This window comes from Thalassophryne amazonica, chromosome 13, assembly GCF_902500255.1.
Source record: "Thalassophryne amazonica chromosome 13, fThaAma1.1, whole genome shotgun sequence".
In the NCBI taxonomy this organism is placed as follows: domain Eukaryota; kingdom Metazoa; phylum Chordata; class Actinopteri; order Batrachoidiformes; family Batrachoididae; genus Thalassophryne; species Thalassophryne amazonica.
The window spans coordinates 42,268,678-42,292,040 of NC_047115.1; the positions used below are offsets into that span (position 1 = coordinate 42,268,678).

At 41.6% G+C, this 23,363-nt stretch overlaps 1 protein-coding gene across 1 annotated transcript in view; it reads left to right on the plus strand.

The window, feature by feature from the left end:
* The window catches only part of wdfy4 (WDFY family member 4), a 120,514-nt gene that overhangs the window by 50,656 nt on the left and 46,495 nt on the right, over positions 1 to 23,363 (plus strand). Inside the window, 21 exon segments of the mRNA XM_034184287.1 lie at positions 1,805 to 1,940; positions 1,943 to 2,035; positions 3,961 to 4,112; positions 4,186 to 4,297; positions 4,388 to 4,578; positions 4,669 to 4,821; positions 6,470 to 6,543; positions 6,889 to 7,050; positions 7,146 to 7,240; positions 7,322 to 7,418; positions 7,519 to 7,721; positions 9,152 to 9,321; positions 9,405 to 9,524; positions 9,629 to 9,808; positions 9,888 to 10,046; positions 11,181 to 11,307; positions 11,390 to 11,541; positions 12,388 to 12,626; positions 12,743 to 12,864; positions 22,380 to 22,571; positions 22,655 to 22,746. Coding sequence (XP_034040178.1) covers positions 1,805 to 1,940; positions 1,943 to 2,035; positions 3,961 to 4,112; positions 4,186 to 4,297; positions 4,388 to 4,578; positions 4,669 to 4,821; positions 6,470 to 6,543; positions 6,889 to 7,050; positions 7,146 to 7,240; positions 7,322 to 7,418; positions 7,519 to 7,721; positions 9,152 to 9,321; positions 9,405 to 9,524; positions 9,629 to 9,808; positions 9,888 to 10,046; positions 11,181 to 11,307; positions 11,390 to 11,541; positions 12,388 to 12,626; positions 12,743 to 12,864; positions 22,380 to 22,571; positions 22,655 to 22,746 — 3,021 coding nt within the window.

Here is a 23,363-nt window from a genome sequence, read left to right on the forward strand (position 1 = left end):
GGACTAAGGAACTGGTGATAAAACTGATTCTTGGTAGTAGTCGGACAAGGTCAGATTTGTATGAAATTATCTAATGTTAATGACAAAGGTGGAAGAACAAGAGGGCTGACTCCATATAAGTGTTCCACCATGGTCTGCCATCACCTTAGACCAAGAGTGGGCAATCGTGCCATGAAGGGCCGAAACACTGCAGGTTTTCCTTACTACCTGTCACCTCAGCAGGTGATTTCATTAATGATCAGGTGTTTATGCTCAGAGGAGAAGCTCATCAGCAACCTACCTGCTGCGCTCGCTGCCCACCCCTGCCTTAGACTGTGTATATAATGTGCCCATCCTCTTTGACATCACCCAGAGATTTTCTGAAGAACGGTTTTGAAGCTCAAATAATGCCATTCTAGATGTCACCATCTTGACAGTGCTTTAGTCCCCCTAACTCCAAGCCATCCCATAAATAGTACATGTGCCAAGCAGGTTTTTGGTACTACTTAAAGGTACTAAACAACACTACGATCCAGCCTTGCTACACCATGGCCGACACAGAAATGTACAATAACCATCCCAGAGTGGCAGCTGTAGCCAGGGAGGGGTCAATACTGAATCACACAGGGGTCAAAATTTAAAAATGCTCCAATCATATTGAAATGTATACCACATTATTTGTCTGCTCATAAACATTGCAAAAAGGCATAGTTTGGACTAACTATGACTGACTGTTATGGAGTTATTGGGCAAAAACAGCAAAAACTGTGACAAAGGCCAATTTCAGTGTATGTATACAGGAGTCAAAAGGTAAAGTTGCTCCAATTGTGGTAAAAACTGATGCAGATTATTGGTCCAGTTAGAACTTAAAAAAAAAAAACATTGTTTGTATCATCTGTCATGATTATTTATCGCGATACAGGGTCACATATGTTATGACATACAATCCAGTGGACTTCGACCTTGTCTGACCTTTACTTTGAAACCAAACATTAAACAGTCAAATCTATTCTGTGTATTAATCCTACTAGCTCAGACAATAATTGGCATCATATTATATGGAATAAGCAGGTATGGAAAATTGATGGATGTGCCATCTTAAAAGGGAATAATTGGGTGGATATTGAATATCCCAGAAAAATTAAAAAATAATAATAATACAAACTGATTCTCTCTGCGACTTTTTCAGCATGCTGCTGAGCGTACATGCATGCATTACAAGCTAATATCATGATTAGCAATGCTCCTGGTCATGCTGGTGGAGTTTCTTTCTTTGCTTAAATGGTAAAAATACTGCATTTATTTAGCGCTTTGTCCATCTGAATCAGAAGCTCAAAGTGCTTTACAATGATGCCTCACATTCTCCCAGACACACTCACATCAGGGTGATGCCACATAAGGTGCTCACTACACACCAGGAGCAACTTGGGGGATTAAGCACCTTGCCCAGGGGCCCTTAGTGGTTTTCCAGTCAGGCTGGGGTTTGAACCGAGGAGCCTCTGGTGTCGAGCCCAATGCTTAACCACCAGACCATCACCTCCTGAATGAAGAACCCTACTACTACCAAACATATATGTTCACCAGTTTTTCTCCAGCTAAACTGATCTTGTCATGCACAGCTATGAGACAATCCACAACAAACCGGTAAACAAACTGTGCTAGTTTCAACAGTGCAGAATGTTGCAATTGTTGCTCTGATGCGCTTCAAGTTCCCATTCATTGAATGATGACGGTGGTGGCACATGGTCATGTGATGAGTCAGTCCTCTATCTCCTCTGTTTTTTTCCACATGCTAAGCTTATTAACTCTCTGTACTTCCTGTCAGATGCGATATATTCAGCCGTTCCCAGGTCAATATGCCTCCATGGACCCTACAGCTGTGATTGATGTGTTTGCGCTGATTGGGACGCCATCTCTATGGAAAGAGCACGCTGCTCTGGTGTGGAGAGTTGGCCCATCGTACCTTTTGAAGAGGTTTTAAGTTCCGAAGACGTGGCAATCATATATATGCAAGGCACTGCATACCTGGGCAACTTTTTGGCTCTGCGCAGCACAAGTGAGTTATTGATGCACACAGATCTGTGAAGGACTGTGATGTAAAGGGTCATATTTTACACCTTTGAAATCTTTAAAACAGACATTAAAGTTTGTTGTCATATTTACAACAATAAAAGGATCACTTTCCTGCAACTACAAAAAATTCTGTTTCCCCTGCTGTTGCTTGAAAGGGTCTACTGTTTTCTACGGCGCCCTTTCGGAAGAGGCATCATGGTCATGTGTCACACAGAATGCAGATCAGCTCACTGAGAATGTCTGACAAAGCAGTCAACAAACCCTCATCTCTCAATCAACAAATATGGCTAGGCTTTGGAAAAGCATGCAGTAAATGAATTAATACATAAATGAGGGAATCTGTAGTTTCACTGAAAGGATATTCCAGGTGGCCACCTACATGCAGGTGCATCAGTGTTGTAGAACCCTACGATTGGGGAAGGCCAAGGGGACGTCCATGTTTCACCTAGCTGTCAGGCAGTGGTGTCCAAAGACATTTCAGAAAGGGCCAAGAGGGTGGAGGTTTTCTTTGCAACCACTGACTCCAGCAGGCGATTTCACTGACGAACTCATCCCATCTGCTCAAAGTGATGTTAATCAGTGAAATCACCTGCTGGAGTTAGTGGTTGAAAAGAAATCCTACACTCTCTCTGCCCTTTCTGGAACAAGTTGAATAGCCCTGGCATAGACGGTTGCTTTGCAGAGGTGGAGATGGACCATTTGTCTGCCTGGAGGATGCATCAGCACATGACATCGGTGCATTATCCCTGAGTTAACATAACTCAGAATCAACAAATGCTATCTTCTTGTAACTTAACATATTTAAAGGACATAAAATAAGGATTGAATTTGATTAACTTTGATGCATCACAATCTAAGAAGCAATTTTGTTTAGCTTATGTAAATTATTGTACTCCTTTTGCCACCTGCTGAACACTGCCACCTAGGGGCCATGTATCTGTATGCAAAGAAGGTATTGAACTTGTAGAGTCATTCTCTTATCACGACAGTGACATTCACATTTCTGAGTCTTCAGCCTTTGAGATTGAAAGATATCTGGGAAGACCTTATGGAGTCATGAGGTTCCTTGACAGAAGTGTTTGGCGAGGACAATGGCTTTGCAGGAGAACCAAGGTGCCAGCCTTTAAGGTCCTGGTGCTGCCTGTCTTACTGTATGGTTGGCAGACTTGGAAAAGTAAGCTAAGGTGATGACTAGATGTCTTTAGTACTATGTTTCATCAGAGGATCCCTGGAGACCGCTGGAATGAGCTTGGGTCAAACAAGTTGTTAATTTAGGAGACTCGGATGCAGAGTGTTACTTGCATAGTGAGGGAACATCAGCTACATCATTTTGGCCATTTGGTCTCAGTGTTGAGGACCTCAGTGGCTAGAGAAGGAAAAGGGGACACCAAAGTTTCACCTGACTGTGGCACCGCGATGTTTTCTTTCAAAAGGTGGTGATGGACCTGTTCTCTGCCTGAATGGTTGTTATGCATACTCCCAGAGTTGACTTGGTCTGACTGCTGTTTGTCTGTAACACTTCACAGAAGTCTAAAATGTTTCAGGCCTAATTTGACTTTTAGAAGAAAAATGTCTACATATGCAGATTTTGAGTTTTGTGATTTTGGGGACATTTAACATGAAAACCCAATTATATCTAACTGTAAAATAGGGGTCAGTCACCCTGCTCTAGGAGATCACCTGTTTTCTAGCAGACATGACTTGTAGAGCAGGGAGAGTTGGGGTAAACTTGCAGTACAGTTGAGCTCCAGGCACAGGGTTGATTTTGGTTCCTGATGTAAAAGGTAGGTACAACTGATTTTGCGCAATACAATAAGTACAATATTAGATTAAGTCCTGCAGGATGAGTGTTATGAGCACTATCTACCTAACCTCCCCATGATGTTTTGCCTCCATGTTTGTATCCAGGTCATGAATCAGTTCTTGAGGATCTCCCACATAAATTGGTTTGTGAGGAGAGAATCTCATTTGGGATTAATCCAGCTGTTTCCACACTGACAACTGTTGCACAGATCAGAGAGGATTACAATGAGGTGGATTGCAGACTGGTTGCAAAAGAGGTGAGGTGGATCCCATATTGAAGCGCTGTGTTGCTGTTTTTCTAGACATTAATGTCATTATGTTTAATCACAGATGACGATAACATCTCGAGATCACTCCACCCCTGTGTACCTCGTTCGAAACCTCAGCCAGCACCTGAGCGGTACTGCTCGTACTATAGGAGCAGTCCTGGTGGGACGTTATGGTGATTATTGAAGTCTTTAAGGAGTTACTTGAGTTTTAGCTGATTCCTGCACTCAGGTTTGCACTTTTATGCCTCTTCCTCATACTGTAGGTGTGCGTACGTTTACTCCCAGCAGTGTGGCTAATGGCTTCTTGTATGTCGGTGGGCCTGCCGTTGTTCTCAGCGTAATTGCAATGGCACCAGATGATGCTTCTCTGTATGCAGCTGTTAAAGTTCTGTTTTCTGTGTTGGAGACCAGCTCCATCATGGAGCAGGAAATGAGCCGCATCAATGGCTATCAGGTCAGCTGGACTGTAATCACTGGATGTCTTCCTTAACGCTAAGCTCTGCTTTGAACTGTTGCTGTTAATGATTATTTACTCCCCTTAAAGCTACTGGCTTTCCTGCTGAAGATGAAGAGCAGTCTGGTCAGTCACAGAACCTTTCATTTGGTTCAGTACCTCTCGAGCTCAATGGAGCTGAGTTCTGGGTTGGTGTGCCTACAAAACACATTGGCTTTCCAGGCTCTGCTGTGTGACCTGGAGGTAAGAATACAAACATTATTTTGGAGGCTAATACAATAACTTTTGGAGGGCGGTATGCATTTTCAGAGGCCCTCCGTCCATGCTTAGTCGCCCAAAATGACAGAGTTAGACGGAGGCATGGACGGAGGGACTCAGAAAATGCATACCGCACGACAACTGCATGTTATTTGCATTATTATCATTTACTGAGATACACAGCACATTAACAATATTTAATGTCATTTCAAAATGCATGACACCCAGCAAACGCATACATAAAAAGTTGGCTCACTTTAACTTTTGTCGTGTTGGCTGGTACCACGCTGCTCTCCAAATTTGCTTTGGCTGCTGTTCATTGTTGGACTATCCATGAGAAAATCATCCAGAATATCCATATTGGGACCAACACACATGTCTCACCTTTTCATGTTATCGTCTGCGGACAGTTCTTGGGTTGCACATGCTATGACGTCATCACTTTATGCACAGCGGGTGGGTATTGGGATACCCGCCCATTACTGCGAGCAGGTATAGACAAGTAGCGTAAATGTAAATCTGTGCTACCGGCCCAGCAACGCCTCAGTAAGTGATAATAATGGAGTTTATTTGTATTTACAAGACCTGCGCCAATCAAATATGTATTTTCAATATTTTATGGACTTTCAAGTATTTTTTGTTTGAAGAAATTGAATATGAATCTTGTTGGTATTTTACTTTGGGTATTCTAAAAACTGCTGTTGACATCAGTGATTTAATATCACAGTTGATGGGACCTTCTTTGAGCATGTTGTCTGCTGCAGAAATCCTTGAAATTTCATCTTTGGCATATATCTGGAAGATCATATTACTAAAGAGTCCATTGTCACAGGTGGCAATATTGCAAAGAATGATGGATGCAAATCATATATGCCACAATTTATCAGCTCATGTAAGAGTAAGCGGAGCCAACACAGTTTTTTGCAGCATTGGGACTTATAGGCACTTGAGCAGAGATTGTAGTAAATAGTAGAGATTGTTAAGATGGCAGCATTTTCAAATATATTTTCCAGTTATATTTGGAAAAAAAAAATGTCAACATTGAATAAATGCTTTGTTAATGTTTAAAAGTGCTTGAAATACAGAATGTTATTTGTTTTTCCCCATTTCTTCGATCCATTTTATCACCATAACCAAGGGGATTGTTTTCATTTCCGCCGGTCTGTCAGTGACATGGCGGGGGGTGGGGTAGAACATAGTCCAAGGAAAAACCCATTATCTATGGGAGCAGATCCAAAATTTTCTCTTGTAAAATAGGGTTTTGTTTATTTATTCATTTTCATTGACCTCTCAGGAAACATTTCATGAATCTTTATGAAATTTTTCTGGCATCTTTATAATGAGAGTATCTGTGATTGTGCTAATCCAGTTAAATGTTCAGATCCAGTGGAATAAAATAGTTTTTTTTCCATGTGTGTGATCTTGTACCATCACTGTACGGTAACAAATAGGATGAGAGATGTATAGAAGAGTAGACATTTGGCCTTGGTGGAGCTCTGTGCTCCTTGAGTGCTATTCTAGTTTTAAAATACTGCATTTTTAAATTCAAGTATTTCTGAGCATCTGACTCAAATGAGGTATTTATTGATGTTTAAAGTTTTTGTTGCTTTCTCACATTAATCCTTCTTTTCAGGTGTGGGAAAACACATCAGATAATCTGGATGTTGCAGTTCTAAACCACTTTGCAGAAATTTTGAACTCCTCCAGGTAATCCTCACAGCTATGTGCGCTAAACCGTGTGTTGGGAGCAGATTTAGCACTTTGGAAAATTTAGTTTTAGTCCACATTAGCTTTTAACCTTTTGTCTGACAAGGCCAAAGAATTATGCAACATCACAAGTGCTGAAAAAAATAAGAAAAAAAAAAAAATTGATGATGGACTTTACTGACTTTTTCTGTCTGGTTGTGTAACAGCCTGTTATAGTATGTAAAACAGAAAGGTCAAGTTCCACAGAATCCTTCAGAGAGGTTATAAAATGTGAGACGAAACGAGGGACATAACCTGTTTGTGCCGACAGACCGTGATGGATGTTTGTTCTTTCTGTGTTCTCAGCACTGACAGCAGGAATTTTGAGGTCATGTATGACGCAGGCCTGGGGCCTAAGCTGCTATTCCAACTTTCAGATCCCAACGTGACCTTTGCGAAGGCTGGGATCACTTGTTGTGTCATTGCACACCTCCTGAAAGGACGTTTGAGCACCGTTGACATAAACAGGTACACTTCCCATCATCATCCTGTCTTCGGTTATTTAGGTGTGGTTTTTTTTTTTGGGTTTTTTTTATTTGAAATGCATCTTGGTGTTTTGTCAGACTGGGGCTCTTCCTTGTTTATACGCTCCCACCTCTGAATAACGTGACTGAATGTCAAGGGTTATCTGACGGTGAACTTTCTCAGGACTCAACAGGTACACAGGTAGTCTGTTACATCTCCTCTCAAGCGTGATGCAACCTGTTTTGACCGAGACTCATCTTTTTTGCTGCTGTAGCTCAAAGCGACAGCACTGCCAGCCTCATCTGGATCCGCAACCAGCTCTTGATTTCCCTTTGTGAAATTCTAACCTCAGACAGCCTTCAAGCAAACAAGTGAGCACCACCATCTGATAATGATTACTTGTACCAAACCAGGAATGAAAACACATTTTCTGTGGCAGAAAGTTTACAGTAATGTTTTGGTTCCCATTAGCAAGCAGGAGGCTGTGTTCAACGCCTTGGGGAACGACTGTTTCCTGCTTTTCCTTCAGCCGCAGCTTCACCCATCTACAGTCAAACTCGGCCTCGTCCTGCTTACACTTTTCCTGTCTAAGCCCAGCCAGCAGAGTAGCTTCAAAGAGGGAGTTTTTCTTGGAACCCTCATCCAGGGCATGGAGGAACCCTTTAGTGTCATTGGTATGTAAATAAGTAGCGACTTGTGCATTTGCTGGCATTCGCTTTTACCATTTAACTTCACTAGCCACATTCGAAAATCCATGAAGTGTTGCGGTAAGTTGCTTGTGCGCACACCCAGACCTGGGCAGATTTGGCTATCCAGAGCTCGGAAGTCCATGTCATTGCTATGGGGCATTTCTGACACTGAAATTACAGATTATGCTTAAATTTGATAACTCTTTCAAAAAAAATTAGATTGCAGACATGCCTGGGTGTAACTGCTGGGCATCTGACTGCAAATCCTTCCTTTCCTTCCCACTGTCGCCAAGTGCTTGCTCACAGGGGGTCGTTTTGACCGTTGGGGTTTTTCTGTAATTATTGTATGGCTTTTGCCTTACAATATAAAGCGCCTTGGGGCAACTGTTTGTTGTGATTTGGCGCTGTATAAATAAAATTGATTTGATTTTGAAATCGGACACAAGGAAACAAAAAAACGATTGACAAGAAAACAGGCATAACAAAGAACGGATGGCTTCAAGGTGTAACATTTCACTCATTTCCACACAAAACCTGTCAAGCTATATTAAGATATCAATGGGTGAAGATGTGTTGTAGGGCCGACAAAAAAAGAGCCAACTTACATATGAACATCTCGTAGACAACAGTTTTACATTGTTAGTATTCCCATTTGTGATTGTCGTCTTTTCTCACTGGCAGGCCAATCTCATCCGCTCTCTCCGCCAAATCTAACAGCTCCTGCTTTCTGTAACCTGTGGTTAAAACATTCCTATCTTTTAAATACTCTCTGGTGCTTTTAATCACCCGTTTCTTGGCTATGCCGTTACTTCGACTGCCTATACATAGATTCCAAAAGGCATTGCGGTTTGTTGCACCTGGCCAGGTTTGTTGCTAGGCTGGTGGTGCAGGCATACAAACGACCTACCGCAGCACCCCCTAGTATCCGCAAATGCGGCTCTTGCATTGCTGCGGGAAGAGGATTTGGGTCGGGGGTGCTGTAGTGGAGTGTCACACTAAGCTGGCAAGAACACATCTGAAAAGGCTACACATATTATTTAAACGGCACAGAATTTGCTATATTCCATTAACACACACCACCACACACACACACACACACACACACACACACACACACTCTGCGACAGGGCACAGACATCAAGCATATGCACACACACACACATTACCACCATCACCAAATCAATAGATGCTCAAAAAAATAGGTGAGAATGTTTTAAATAAGAATACTTTTTAGACTTGCTTATTTTTCTCAAAACCTTTGTCAAACATTTTTTTTTTTGTGTCACTAACAACAGGGAAACAATTTTTAAAGTTTTATTATGAGTATTAATGTAATGTTAATGTAGTGGAATTATTACTTAGTCGGTTCGAAATCCTGAACCAGTTTTGATTTTAATTTGCTGCCCTCTTACCAGACAATCTTCTGGCCCATCCTAATGATACTTATGAGTGCCTCAGCGCCACTTGTCCAGGCTTTGAAGTCTTGCAGGGCTTGCTGGTCCGACATGCCCACCTGCCTGAGGTGTACGGCGCGCTGGCTGCTCTGCTGCTGGGAGAGACGATCAGCCACAGTGCAGGCGGAAAGGTGACTCATTCTTTTCAGTTGTGCAGTAGGTGGTACTTTAGAAAATTGGCGCCATCACTGTCCCCACACTCTGATATGCGCAGGTGCAGCTGGATGACACGCTGCAATGTTTGATTGACAGCCAAACATCTGCTCCTGCTGTTACGCTTTGTCTTGATCCAGCAACAATACTGCTGGAATTAGTCAAAGTCGTCATCACTGAAGTAAGAACGCAGTACTCTTCGACTTTATAGTTTTTGAAACCATTTCCAGTGCAGAAGAACCAATTTCTTTTCTGTTTTGTCTTTTTTTTTTTTTCTTCATACAGCCTTTACCTTCAACAGCAAATGTATCAGACACAGATGGACCAGGGGAGTTGCACCTTCCAGCAAGTGTGATGCAATTTTTTTGTCTACTTCATAATCTCCGCCCCAGAGACCCACTGTGGTCAGCATCAGAATTCCTCTGCAAGCTTGCTGGTGTCATGTATCCTGTGGATAAATCTGAGGTTTGTGTGATGCTGCTGGATGACTTATAATAATCCTTTAAGGTGTCCTTTGCTCTTTAATGTTGCACACCTCTTTCAGGGTATGACTGCGCCCGGCGGAACAAGTGAAGGTGACTTTTCGTTTAAGAGTCAACCATCCAGGAAGCCAGTGTGTGACTTCATCCGTATTCTGATCATGGACAGTCTTCTTAATGTTTCGGTCAGCACCAGCACGCATCCTCTGCTAGTGTTGTTTGAGGTGAATTCACATGCACAGACACAACTGACCAAATCTCACACATGAATTTCCAAATTGTCACATGTCAGGCAGCACATACCCTTATTTTCCAGAGTTTAAAGTCACACCAGATTACAAGTCACAGCAGAGTATAAATTGCACTTTTTTTTTGTATTGTCAGCTCTTCAATTTGGGATTTTTGTGCATTGTTGTAGTGTAATGTTTATTATTGGCATTTATTATTTTATTATTGGAGTTTATTTCATACTTTGATTCCTGAGTAAAGCCTGTATAAAATTATCACGTGTTATGATACACGTGATTTTTCAGACAGTAAGTCACACTGGGGTATACATTGCAGGACTTCCCAAACTGATTGCTCACTCACTCATCTTCAAATGCTTATGTCAATTAAGGGCTGGGGGTGGGGGGGCTGAAGCCTATCCCAGCAGTCTTTGTGCATGAGGCAGGGTACACCCTGGACAGGACACCAGTCTTTCGCAGGACCCAAACTAATTAAAAACAAACAAACAAACAAAAAACTCCCCACCACAACTTAGACTCTGGAAAATACGATATGCACACCATTGCTGAAAGTTCACACTTCCACTGTACCGAAATCTGCATCCAAATCAAAACCTACAGAAATATGCTGATATTCAGATGTCTTGCTAACACACACACACACACGCAGAAAAAAAATGTCTAATTTCTGTGGAATTTGGATTTATTTCTTTATCCTTTATCAGGACCAGCCTCAAAACATACATAATTACCGGTTCCTCTGCTCAAGACCCACATTTACCCACCAAATTTCATTAAAACCTCTTGAAGACATTCTAAAACACACTAATGACAAAGTGCAATGAAAACATAATATCTTTGATGGAGCTAATTGTTACCAAAGATTCAGACTGATTGAAAGCAGCTCTTCAGCGTAATCTGCAAAATGCTCCTTTCTCCAGAAGGTGCCACTCTTTGCTCAGTTACTAAGCGCCAGTGTGCAGGTTCATAAAATCACCTCTCAGCCAGGAGCTGCAAATCTGTTATGGAAGCATTTACTTGCATGCAAACACACATCTTGTTGCTCTTGAGCTATTATGAGCTACAACAGAAAGAAGTCTGTTTTGTCTAACTGAGACACAAATATATCAGTTCTGCCCAGATGGTACATCACTGGAGCAGAGGCAGAGCTTCCAGACTGAGGTGCTGGAGTTCACCATGGACATCTTCTACATGCTCAGCGATGAGGAAGAAAATAACACTCATCTTAGCTCACAAGGTAGGCATGGACCGCAGGTCACTCTGTCCAGACTGTCTCCAGGACAAAAGTCACTCACTTGGAAGGTTTGTGTCTGTCTCAGAGTCTAGGAGTCAGAAGCCTGAGTTGCAGATGGGCGTATTGATAGAGAACATGGTGCTCTTCAGTAAGACACTCGTGCAGAAACTTTACAGTGGAACGTTTTCGCCGGGCCCTGAGAGTTTGCTCGACTTCTTCTCAGATCAGATTGCAGTGGTGAGACAAATGAGCAGGTGTTCACACTTCATATATACAGCATCCTGCACTGTAATCTATAAATTTGATCATTAGTTTTTATCTGTGTACTATATGCTGTCAAACATTGTCTGGGGTAGATAAAATTAGTTTATTTGGATATATTTGTAGAGGAAATTTTTTTTTTATAGTAGTAGTAACAGCTGCAGCAGTAGTAATAGTAGTAGAAGTGGTAGTAATAGTTGTAAAAAATGTATTATTACACTGGCATGGACTTTGAGAATTGAATTTTTGCAATCTGCATGTTCCTTATTGATGGATTATGCAAACATTGCTCATTCACTCACAAGTTTGACGCCACTAATCATGCACAAATGCGGCTTCAAAATCATAGTTTTTAATCCAGGTTCGTGAAATGTGAACAAGAGCCGTAATATCGTTTATGGCGCTGATGAGCTGTGCAAGACTGCAGCTTGTGCTTCAATGCTTGATGCAAGATACATATGTTTTCATTATCTCAAAAATGTGATGTGATTGGAAAAAAACTAAGTGTAATTATTATCATTATGGAAAATAATTATTGTAAATGCTACTACTACTAATAATTATAATAGTTGAAGAAAGCAAACTTTTCTTAAACTTGTTGAAAAGCTGTGGCTGGGAATAGATCCTATTACATTAAGGCCCTTAAGCATTTGTTTATATTCTGAGAAGGGGCATTTTATGGCTTTGGCTGATCAGCGCTCTGACTGTCCTCACAGTTCTCAGTTTCTGATGATATATTTGGTTTGTTATGACATGAATGCTATCCCGAACTTCACCATTTCATCTAATCAGATACCTGAAAATCTGCTCCTCTTTTTTTAGGCTCTGGAGAAAGGCCAATCACAGAAGGAGAAGACCGTGTCAGCACTCTACTCATGCATCAATAAAACCCTGCTGTATTTTCTCTCTCAACCTCGGCAAACCCATGACGAACAGGAAGTGGTCATCAGGACATTGCAGGCCATGACCGCACGCTGGGATGTTGTCATGGCAACGTACAATGCAAATGTGAACTTCGTTACATGCCTACTACACTGTCTGTTACTAATACGGTCTAACAGGTAAAAAAAAAAAAAAAAAACAGAAACGTGGAAAGGAAATGTGGTGGTGCATAAGAAACATGATGAAACGGTGATCCATTTCAAGTTTGCATATTTTCAAACTGTGATTTTTGCAGCTACTCCGAAGGTTTTGGATGTGTGAAGCAGAAAGCGCAAGTCAAGAAAGCTCAATCTCGTCTGTTTTCTTCCAAAACCAGAGACTCTGGGTGCCTCAAGAGTGGATCAGAGTTTACCACAGGTATGTGATTTTGGTTTTAATTACAGTGCACCTGCAAAGCAGCCTTATTCCAAAATGGAGTAAATTATTTTTTCCCTCAAAATTTTACTTACAACACACCATAATGAAATTAGTTTTTTCTTTATCTTTTTTATGTTTGCAAATTTATTAAAAATAAAAAACAAAGAAATTGCATGTACATAAATATTCACACCCTCTGCTCCATACTTTGTTGATGCACCTTTGGCAGCAATTACAGCCTCATTTCTTCTTGAATATGATGCCACAAGCTTGGTGTACCTATGTTTGGGCAGTTTTGCCCATTCCTCTTTGCAGTACCTCTCAAGCTCCATCAGGTTGGATGGGGAGCACTGGTGCACAGCCATTTTCAGATCTCTCCAGAGATGTTCAATCAGATTCAGGTCTGGGCTCTGGCTGGGCCACTCAAGGACATTCACAGAGTTGTCCTGAAACCCCTCCTTTGATGTCTTGGCTGTGTGCTTAGGGTCATTGTCCTGTTGAAAGATGAACCGTCGCCCCAGTCTGAGGTCAAGAGCGCTCTGGAGCAGGTTTTCATCCAGGATGTCTCTTTACATTGCTGCATTCATCTTTCCCTCAATCCTGACTAGTCTCCGAGTTCTGCCGCTGAAAAACATGGGGACGGTGCCTGGTTTCCTCTAAACATTACACCTGGCATTCCCACCAAAGGGCAAGGTTCTAGCCATGGTGGGTGGCACCGGGCTGGTGTGCCTTAATTGAGAGAGTGGCAACATGATGAGGCCCAAAAAAAAGTGGTCACATGACTCATAGTGCCATCTTGGTTGCAATATAGCGTTCGCTGTTAATCTGTCTGCATGTAATTCCAGCTATTTTATTTATTTATTCACTGAAAATGCTGGGTTGCTGTGCATTTGGAGGCACAAATAGATACAACAAGGGCTTCAAGCTGTACAGATTCCCCCATCCCGTGTGGGATGGAAACAGACATCATTGTCAAAGTTTTGAGAGGTAAATTTATTATTCAGTCCCATGTACAGTAAAACTCACCTAAACTGTCTGTATAAACCAGATATTCGCAGTCACCAGACAAAAAAGTCCCAATGTTTTTGTATTGTTTTCCATGTAATAAACACTGTATAATGGATTTGTATAACGGATTTTTTGCTCACATTGGATAAAATGTCCCGTCCGATCACAATGTATTTCCATTAAAAACCCCAGCAGTCTGGATGTGCAAAGTAACAGAGGTACAAATTAAAGTTCAGCGCTGACACTCGCCAGTTTGAGGAAAGTGGGACCGGAGTCATTTCAGTGATTAAGCGATTTCACACCGTGTTCAGATTCAAAAGAGGTAGTTGGACAGCTTGCCTTTGAATTGGAGGTGATGATTGTAGGAAGAAAAGCTTGTTGAGGGTCAAATTAGCCCAGAATAAAGCATAATCCAGAGACAGAGAACTTTAAAACTGTGATGCATGTCATTGCATGACACACAATTACAACTGTGCAGCTGCATAAATCAGGCTTTAAATTAATTAATAAGTCATCATAAATGGTAAATTTATGTAAATTTGATAGCTTAACTATTTTTGTATTTATTTTGATAGTACCTGTACCTGGATGTGTTGCTGTATGTGGTTAAATGATTTTAAAAAATGTTGAAAACATAAAAGGTTCATTCAATAGTTCAGTGCAGTTGGAACTAAAATGGCGCCATGTTCTGAGTGACGCCACTCTCTCAATTAAGGCACTCTACGCCGGGCAGCCCCGCCTGGTACTACAACTTTCCACCCAGCTCTCAGGTTCAAATTGGCTGTTCAGAATTTCTGAAAAATTAACTGAAATTTTGCTGAAAATGTACCAATTTGATCGTATTTCAAACTTATAGAGTCATAGTTTTACAATTTTAAACCAGTAATTAAAGTAATAAGAAATATATTTCTCATTTCCTTCATATCAAATCGCAAACAGCAGAGATCAGAGAGTCAGCGCATTCTGTGGCCACAGTGCTGTGAAGGGCAGCAGCTGAAAACAGCATCTCTGCTCTGCTTTGAAGGACAGCACAGTGGCTTAGTGGTTAGCACTGTTGCCTCACAGCGAGAAGGTCGTGGATTCAATTCCCGTGGTCTTTCTGTGTGGAGTTTGCATGTTCTCCCCGTGTTTGCATGGGTTTCCTCTGGGTGCTCCAGTTTCCTCCCACTTCCAAAGACATGCGGGTTAGGTGGATTGGAATCTTTAAATTGTCCGTAGGTGTGTGTGGGTGTGTCTGTGTTTGATTGTCTGTTCGTGGCCCTGCGACAGACTGGCGTCCTGTCCTGGGTGTACCCCGCCTTGCGCTCTATGGCTGCTGGGATAGGCTCCAGCCCCCCCGCGACCCTTAATTGGACTAAGAGGTATAAGATGGATGGATGGATGGATGTTCTGCTTTGAACTGAAGGAAAAAAAAACGCCATGAAAATCCTACATTAAATAATCCTGTGGTCCTTCTGTGTCCATATTTGATGATACATTCAGAAATTTGCAGTTCATTTTACAGTTGAAAGGCTTTGTGTTTCCAAAAAGCTCCAAGTTTGAAAAACAGCAGACAGAGTGAGTGATCAATGAGGGAGGGGGAGGGAGAGAGACAGAGAGAGAGAGCAGAGGAGGAGGGGTGGAGAGGAGGAGGGGCACAGCGTCAATGAAAGAGGAAAGTGAAATTGATTCACACATTTTTTCATTTAAAACAGCAGGTTTGACAAATCAGTCCAGGTTCAGCTCTTGTTCAAACAAGGCAGTTAGTCGTTATATTGTTTAAAAAGAAAAAGCAATGCAATCCCACTTAAAAATGTTGAACCCCCCCCCCCAAAAAAAATAAAACTGTCAGGATGACAGGAAACTGCCTGCTTCACTGGATTAAAAGCTACTGTGTGTCATTTTTGAAGAAGGGAGTAAAAGCTATGTCCATTAAATATTAATGTGTTTTTAACCTTTTCAATGTTATTTAATTTATTAACTTAGACTTTTACAGAAACATCCAAAAAAGAGCTTTGATCTTACAAATATTACAACATAAATGTAATTTTTTGTTTGTTATTTTTGCTTCCACTGCATCTAAAACCACCCAAAATTAGCTAAAATAGGGCTTGCCAGTAATGCTTTAGCGGTGTAAAACCCCTACAGCTTTAGGCGATCGCGAGCCGCGATCACATAATTTTCAAAGCACTAAAATGGTCCTAGCTAGAACCCTGCCAAAGAGTTCAATCTTTGTCTGATCAGACCAAAGAATTTTGTTTCTCATGATCTGAGAGTCCTTCAGGAGCCTTTTGGAAAACTCCAGGCAGTCTGCCATGTGTCTTTTACTAAGGAGTGGCTTCTGTCTGACCACTCTACCATACAGGCCTGATTGGTGGATTGCTGCAGAGATGGTTCTCCTTTCTTTACAGAGGAATGCTGGAGCTCTGACAGAGTGGCCATTGGGTTCTTTGTCACCTCCCTGACTAAGGTCCTTCTCCCCGGTGGTTCAGTTTAGATGGGCGGCCAGCTCTAGGAAGAGTCCTGGTGGATCTGAATGGCTTCCATTTACGGATGATGGAGGCCACTGTGTTCATTGGGACCTTCAGAGCAGCAGACATGTTTCTGTGCCCTTCCCCAGATTTGTGCCTCAAGACAATCCAGTCTCAAAGGTGTACAGACAGTTCCTTTGACTTCATGCTTGGTTTGTGCTCTGACACACTGTCAGCTGTGGGACCTTATATGTAGACAGGTGTGTACTTTTTCAAATCATGTCCAATCAGCTGAATTTACCTCAGGTAGACGCCAAGCTGTAGAAACAGCTCAAGGATGATCAGTGGAAACAGGGTGCACATGAGCTCAATTTTGAGCTTCATGGCAAAGGATGTGAATACTTATGTACAAGTGATTTTTTTTTTTGTTGTTGTTGTTTTTAATAAATTATCAAAAATCTAAAAAAACAAAACAAAAAAAAACCAAACTTTTTAAATTGTCATTTTGTGGTATTGTGTGTATAAGTTTGAAAAAAAAAATTGAATTTCATCCATTTTGGAATAAGGCTGTAACGTAACAAAATGTAGAAAAGGTGAAGCGCTGTGAATACTATCTGGATGCATGGTACAACCATCAGTTTTAGTGATGTACAGCAATACAAGTCTGGATATTTACGATAATGACAAATTTGTTTGTGGATTATAAATTTGACTATTTTAACAATTTGTCAATTAAATGTTTATTCCAGAGGTTCCCAAACTGTGGGGCATAGATCATTAGCAGTGAGGTGTGAATTTTAGCAGAACTACATGCTAACAAGGACATTAGGATTCTGCTTAACAAGAAAACCAAGAAACAAAATAAAAGATTGTTGTAAGGGAAAACCAAACCAAATGGGTTCTGCTTCTCAAACAAACATGTCTGAAAAAGCCTTTTTCTTGAGGTCCGTGTCATTGTTATGTATATCTTGTGTTTTGTGTCTGAATCTGTTTGTGGAGACAGTAACTTGCATTTTTTATTTGTTCAGTAGTATGTTGTTCAGTGGATAATGTAAAAGTACGAGGCATGTGTTTGATAAGTTTACATAAATAAAACTTAACTGTTTCTTTTGGTATTTGATCCTGACTACTTTTAACTTGATGAAGTGACATATCATGACTTTGTTTCTTGATCTTTCATCCTGATTCCTTTAACCTGGTTCTGACTTTGATCTTTGATATTGATTCCTTTGGTCTGGATCCTTTTGACATTTGACCGTGACTCCTTAGAGCTTGATGAGGTGACAGATCAAGCCTTTGATTCTTGACCCTTGGTCCTGATTCATTTAAACCAGGTCCTGCCTTTGACCATTGATCTTAATTTCTTTGATCTGGATCCTTCTTTTGATATTTGATCCTCACTCCTAGTTTAGATATTGATAAAGATGTGGATTATCCTTTTTATTCTTGGTATTTAAACATTCTGCCTTTGTTTTTTTATCTTAATTCTCTTGATCCTGGATTACATGGTCAAAGAAATCAGGACTAAGCAATGAAGAACAAAATTCCATCACCTGATCCTGATTCCTTTGATCCTGATTACAGGACTGAAGTCAGACAGACAGACAGACAGACCTCACCAAGGAGGTTAAGTTTTCATCGTCCTTGATTTGTCTAACACAAGTTCTTGCAGACAAATAGGAGGACCAGCTGGTGTATAGTGATAGGAAAGAGAGGCCTGTTGAACTTTGCTGGTGTTATGGTCTCTGACTGCACTTCGAGATGTCATGATGGTCTGATAACAGTTATGCAGGATTGTCTCAGAAGGGCTGGTGGGTGGAACAACCTCAGATAGTATTTTTTATTAGCTTCCTAAAGGGGACATGATGGAAATATTCAAAATGATATTAGTTTAAATTTTTTTGTTTTAATTCCTTTTTATTTTAAGATCTCCAAATCATAAGACAGTCTCCAAAACATATAAAAATGTACTGACAGTGCTTATAGTTGTCAGGATTCGTGGTCGCGTGACACAGAAGGTGTTTGGACACAAATGCAAACTCTCAGACGATGCGGTGTAATAATAATCTTTATCTTACAGACAGTCCAGGGTCCGGTACACAGAAAGACAGGCCGCGTAGCAAAGGTACAGATGAGGGCAAGGCAAAATATGTGGTCAGGAACAGGCTGAGGTTGAAGGCACAGTGAGACACAATATCAGAGTCAGAGGCAGAGAGCAAAATCTGGAAAAGCAGAACGAGGTCAAAAAACACTGAGGTATACGAGACGAGAACAGGGCTGGAAAGAAGATACGAAGATCAACGAGCTGGCACCGCGGTGAGGGAAGTGAGCGCTAAATAACAGGTAATCAAACAAGGTGCACGTGTGATCGAGGGTTCTGGAAGGAGGTGTGGCTGGATGCAACAAAGATGAGGGAAGCAGGTGCAAGATAGTGCAGTGGAGACAACACAAAGTGGAGTGATGTAAGATGCAAAGACACGTGAGTGGATAAATACACTAAACACAGAATGAGTGAGGGACGATGAGATGAGACAGGTCCAGTGGCGTGGAGTGAAAACGAAGCAGATCAAAAGCAAAAGGAGTCAGTGAATGAACCAATGGTGAAAGTATAACATGCCCACAGACCAACAAAAGGAAATGTGAATCGAATAAAGGGCAAACTAGGAAACAGAGTGACAGACCTAAAAATAGCACAAGAATAATAAGACTAAAAACACCACTTGAACTGAATCTCAATCTGACATCACATACAGAGGAAATAAGACAGAACCGATAAGAAGAAGAACAGAAACAAAACCAGAACCTACAGTAAAACAATGGAAAAACTAGAACCAATGATCGCAGAAAACAAAAAGAATACAACAAGATAATAAAACACCAAAGATACATAATAAATGCAACCAGAGAAAACATAATACAAAATGATCAAAAGGGTAACCAAAAGGATCAAATCCGGGGAGGCAGATGACAACAGGGTACAAACCCATAACCTCGCCCTGAGCCCGGACCCATCCTGACAATAGTCACACCCTTGGGCTTTTACACATTTTAATTTCATTACAGCATTCTGGAAAAAAGTAATGCAAGCTTCTCTATATATCAAAATTTCTAAAATTATTTTATTTAAACTTAAACGGAAAAGAAATCTCTACAACTTGATATAAATTAAATAAAAATAGCAAAGCCAAAATGATGAACATTTCAAAGTCACTGAATAATGTATTGGACTTCATTTACATCAATCATTAAGCAATACAAACAGTATGGCAACTAAGCTATATCATAAAGAAGCCTAAATAGCATATTTTTTTAAAATGGTGTAAAAAAAAAAGAATATATAAAATCCTGGGGGTGTGAGTGCTACTAGGCATTGTGGCATCATGCGAGGAAAATGCCAGACAAGCAGCAGCGCGATAGTTACCATTAAAAAAAAAAAAAAAATCAATTGCATAAAACCAGTATTTGAGATATAAGATAAATGTATAGAACATAATTACACTTACTTGAGAAGGCCAGTGTTCGCATGTTTCAGGGATTTGATTTGATTTGATTTAATTTTTTTTTACCAGGTTTGCACACACTGTAGCTGGTATTTTGGCCCATTCCTCCATGCAGATCTCCTCTAGAGCAGTGATGGTTTGGGGCTGTCACTGGACAACATGTATTTTCAACTCCCTCAACAAATTTTCTGTGGGGTTGAAGTCTGGAGACTGGCTTGGCTACTCCAGGACCTTGAAATGCTTTTTACAGAGCTACTCCTTCATTGCCTGAGCGGTGTGTTTGGGATCATTGTCATGCTGGAAGACCCAGCCACGTTGCATCTTCAATGCTCTCACTGAAGGAAGGAGGTTTTGGTTTAAAATCTCATGATACACTGGCAAGTTCATTCTTCCCTTAACACAGATCAGTCGTTCTGTCCCCTTTGCAGAAAAACAGCCCAAAAGCATGATGTTTCCACCCCCATGCTTCACAGTAGATATGGTGTTCTTGGAATGCAACTCAGCATTCATCTTCCTCCAAACATGACTAGTTGAGTTTCTACTAAAAAGTTCTATTTTGGTTTCATCTGACCACATGATATTCTCCCAATCCTCTTCTGGATCATCCATATGCTGTCTGGCAAACTTCAGACAGGGCTGGACATGTACTGGCTTAAGCAGGGGGACACGCCTGGCACTGCAGGATTTGAGTCCCTCTCTGTGTAGTGTGTAGCCTTTCTTACTTTGGTCCCAGCTCTCTGCAGGTCATTCATCAGGTCCCTCCATGTAGTTCTGGGATTATTGTTCACCATTCTCATGATAATTTTGATCCCATGAGATGACATCTTGCGTGAAGCCCCAGATCAAAGGAGATTATCAAAGGTCTTGTATGTCTTACATTTTCTTACAATTGCTCCCACATTTGATTTATTCACACCAACCTGCTTGACTATTGTAGATTCACTCTTTCCAGCACATCTACAGTTTTCTTCCTGGTGTCCTTTGACAGCTCTTTGGTCTTCGCCATGGTTGAGATTGGTGTCTGACTGTTTGAGGCTGTGGATAGGTGTCTTTTATACAGATAAGGAGTTCCAACAGATGCCATTAATACAGGTAACAAGTGGAGGACAGAAGAGCTTCTCAAAGAAGAAGTTACAGGTCTGTGAGAGCCAGAAATCTTGCTTGTTTTGGGTGACCAAATACTTATTTTCCACCATGGTTTACAATTAAATTCTTTAAAAATCCTACAATGTGATTTTCTGGATTTTTTTTTTTTTTTTCTCATTTTGTCTCTCATAGTTGAAGTATACCGATGATGAAAATTACAGACCTCTCTCATCTTTCTAAGTAGGAGAACTTGCACAATCAGGGACTGACTAACTGTCTGACTAACTGGACTGACTGTCATGTGGAACAGAGCTCACGTGGGTGACATGACAGTGAGATCACCTGCTGCATGTTCTGATCTGATGGTCTGTGTCACCTGTCCATTTGCGCACCATGCACGCGCTCGCTTGCTGCAGCACGTCACCACAGTGATATGTTTTTATTTATGTCCACTTGATAACAGCAAACAGACACATGCATGTCACATTGGGCAGTTGTTTGTCCATGTCCGTCCAAACACAGTACGTGGTGTCCAACTGGAATGTCCAGATCCACAGATTTCCACAGCCACTTCAGTGGGAGGACACACCTCCTGTCAGTTCAGCGCACACACCAAAGCCACACTTGTGTGGGACTTAGACAGATTTGTCTGCGAGTACGAAGGTGATTGTCTGCAGTCTGTTGTCGTGCCAAGAGTGTGACTGGCCACACATTGTCTAAGTGACATGCGAGTGGTGTTAGATGTTCCTGCGTGTCACCTGGAATTTGGCCAACACCTGCTGCGAGAGGGTGCGATGGGTTGTGTGCAGCAGGTGTGCAGTGCACACTTTGTCTTTCAGGCACTTGTGTGTGCAAATAGTTGTAGCAACAGGTGTACGAGACGTTGGAGGCAGGGACGACATTACACGGTTTGCACACGATTCCTAAGTGTGCACTTCGTCCAAACTTCGCACTATGTGTGAAGGGGCCCTTAGATGTGTTTGCAGGAATAATTGAGCAAAATAACAGCCAAAATGCGTCATCACTTGGTATCTGCAATGCAAAAACATCTCAAGGGTTGTGAGCAGGAATGGCAATATTATGAAGTGGTAAATGCTTTGGCATCCCAACTTTTTATTATTTATTTATTTTTACATGTTGTAGGTCTTAAATCCAAGAATGGATGTATATTAATGAACAAAGGAAATGAAGTTGAGCAGGTTGCATGATTTAGCCCTTTTTTGTTTCACCTTTTGCAATGGTGAATCTTATTATCTGTGTTCCATTGATGTGGGCTTTTTAATGTCCTCATGCACACGTTTTACTCGGGGTTAACTGGACTCAGAGTTGCATGAACTTGCGCAGATCATCTGTTCTGTAAACAAATGTCTGAGATTTCCAGCTCAGAGTTAGTCAACCCATATTTCAGGTTTACACTCAAGGTTTGTTGAACCTGCTTTCTGAAACAGGCCCCCAAATGTTTGTTTTCCAGTTGATGGTGAACTCGTATCATTGGCTGAAGCCTGCTGGTTAAAGGTCATGACTGAGAGGCAACATGCTCTTGAGGAGACCTATAAGATTGAGATGTCATCCAGTCCCAAGGCGGAGGCCGGCCCTGTCAGTATGAGGGACATCAGCCCTCTGTGGGAGGAGATGGCACACAGGACCTGGCAGCTACACATCGGTTAGCTCTCCTGACACCGATCAAAACCTGCCAGAATGGAGGCTGTCTGAGTGACATTCAAAATGTGTTTGTGCATAAATTAGAGTCTCAGAGGAAGAAACTGTCCGGCAGCTCTCAGAAGAAGCCCTGTGCTGTATCTCCAGGCGCGGCGGACAGAGAGGCGGCAACAGATGAGGTATAACGTGCACACACTCAAGGTTCTTTCCTACATTTCCCTGCTTTCCAGAGTGCCGTGCCACATCCCAAAGTCACTGCGTGTGTTTGTGCTGTGGGCCGTCCAGCCCTGTGGGGGTGTTTGATTATTTCTTTAAATGGATTTGGATAATCACAGCTGATTGCCCCTGAATGGGCAAAGTAATTGATATCTGTTAGGCCCATCCACGGGAACACTCGCTGCAAAACACTGTTTGCTGCTGAAGGTTAAAGACGTGTTTATTGTTGTTTTCCCCCTCGAAACACGTGGCCCACGTCATTAGTTCCCCCACAACGCTTAAGACGTCTAGCCATCTGGAGCAGGGAGCGGGGACGTATTACTCAGGCACACAGGCATGAAATTACCGCGTCTGTGTGTCTGTCTCACCCCCCCTCCGCAAAGTGCGCCTTTCCCTGTTTCGCGCGCGTCTCTTGCCCACAGAAATCGGCTTGGCAATTACAGCAGTACCAATCTGATGAAAACATTATTCATTTGATGTTATTCTTTATCATATCAGTCTTTGACAGGCTATCAGAGAAGGTGATGAATTGTTTTTCCATCTGAGAAGCAAGCAGGGAGGGAGTTTGCTTTCTCCTCCA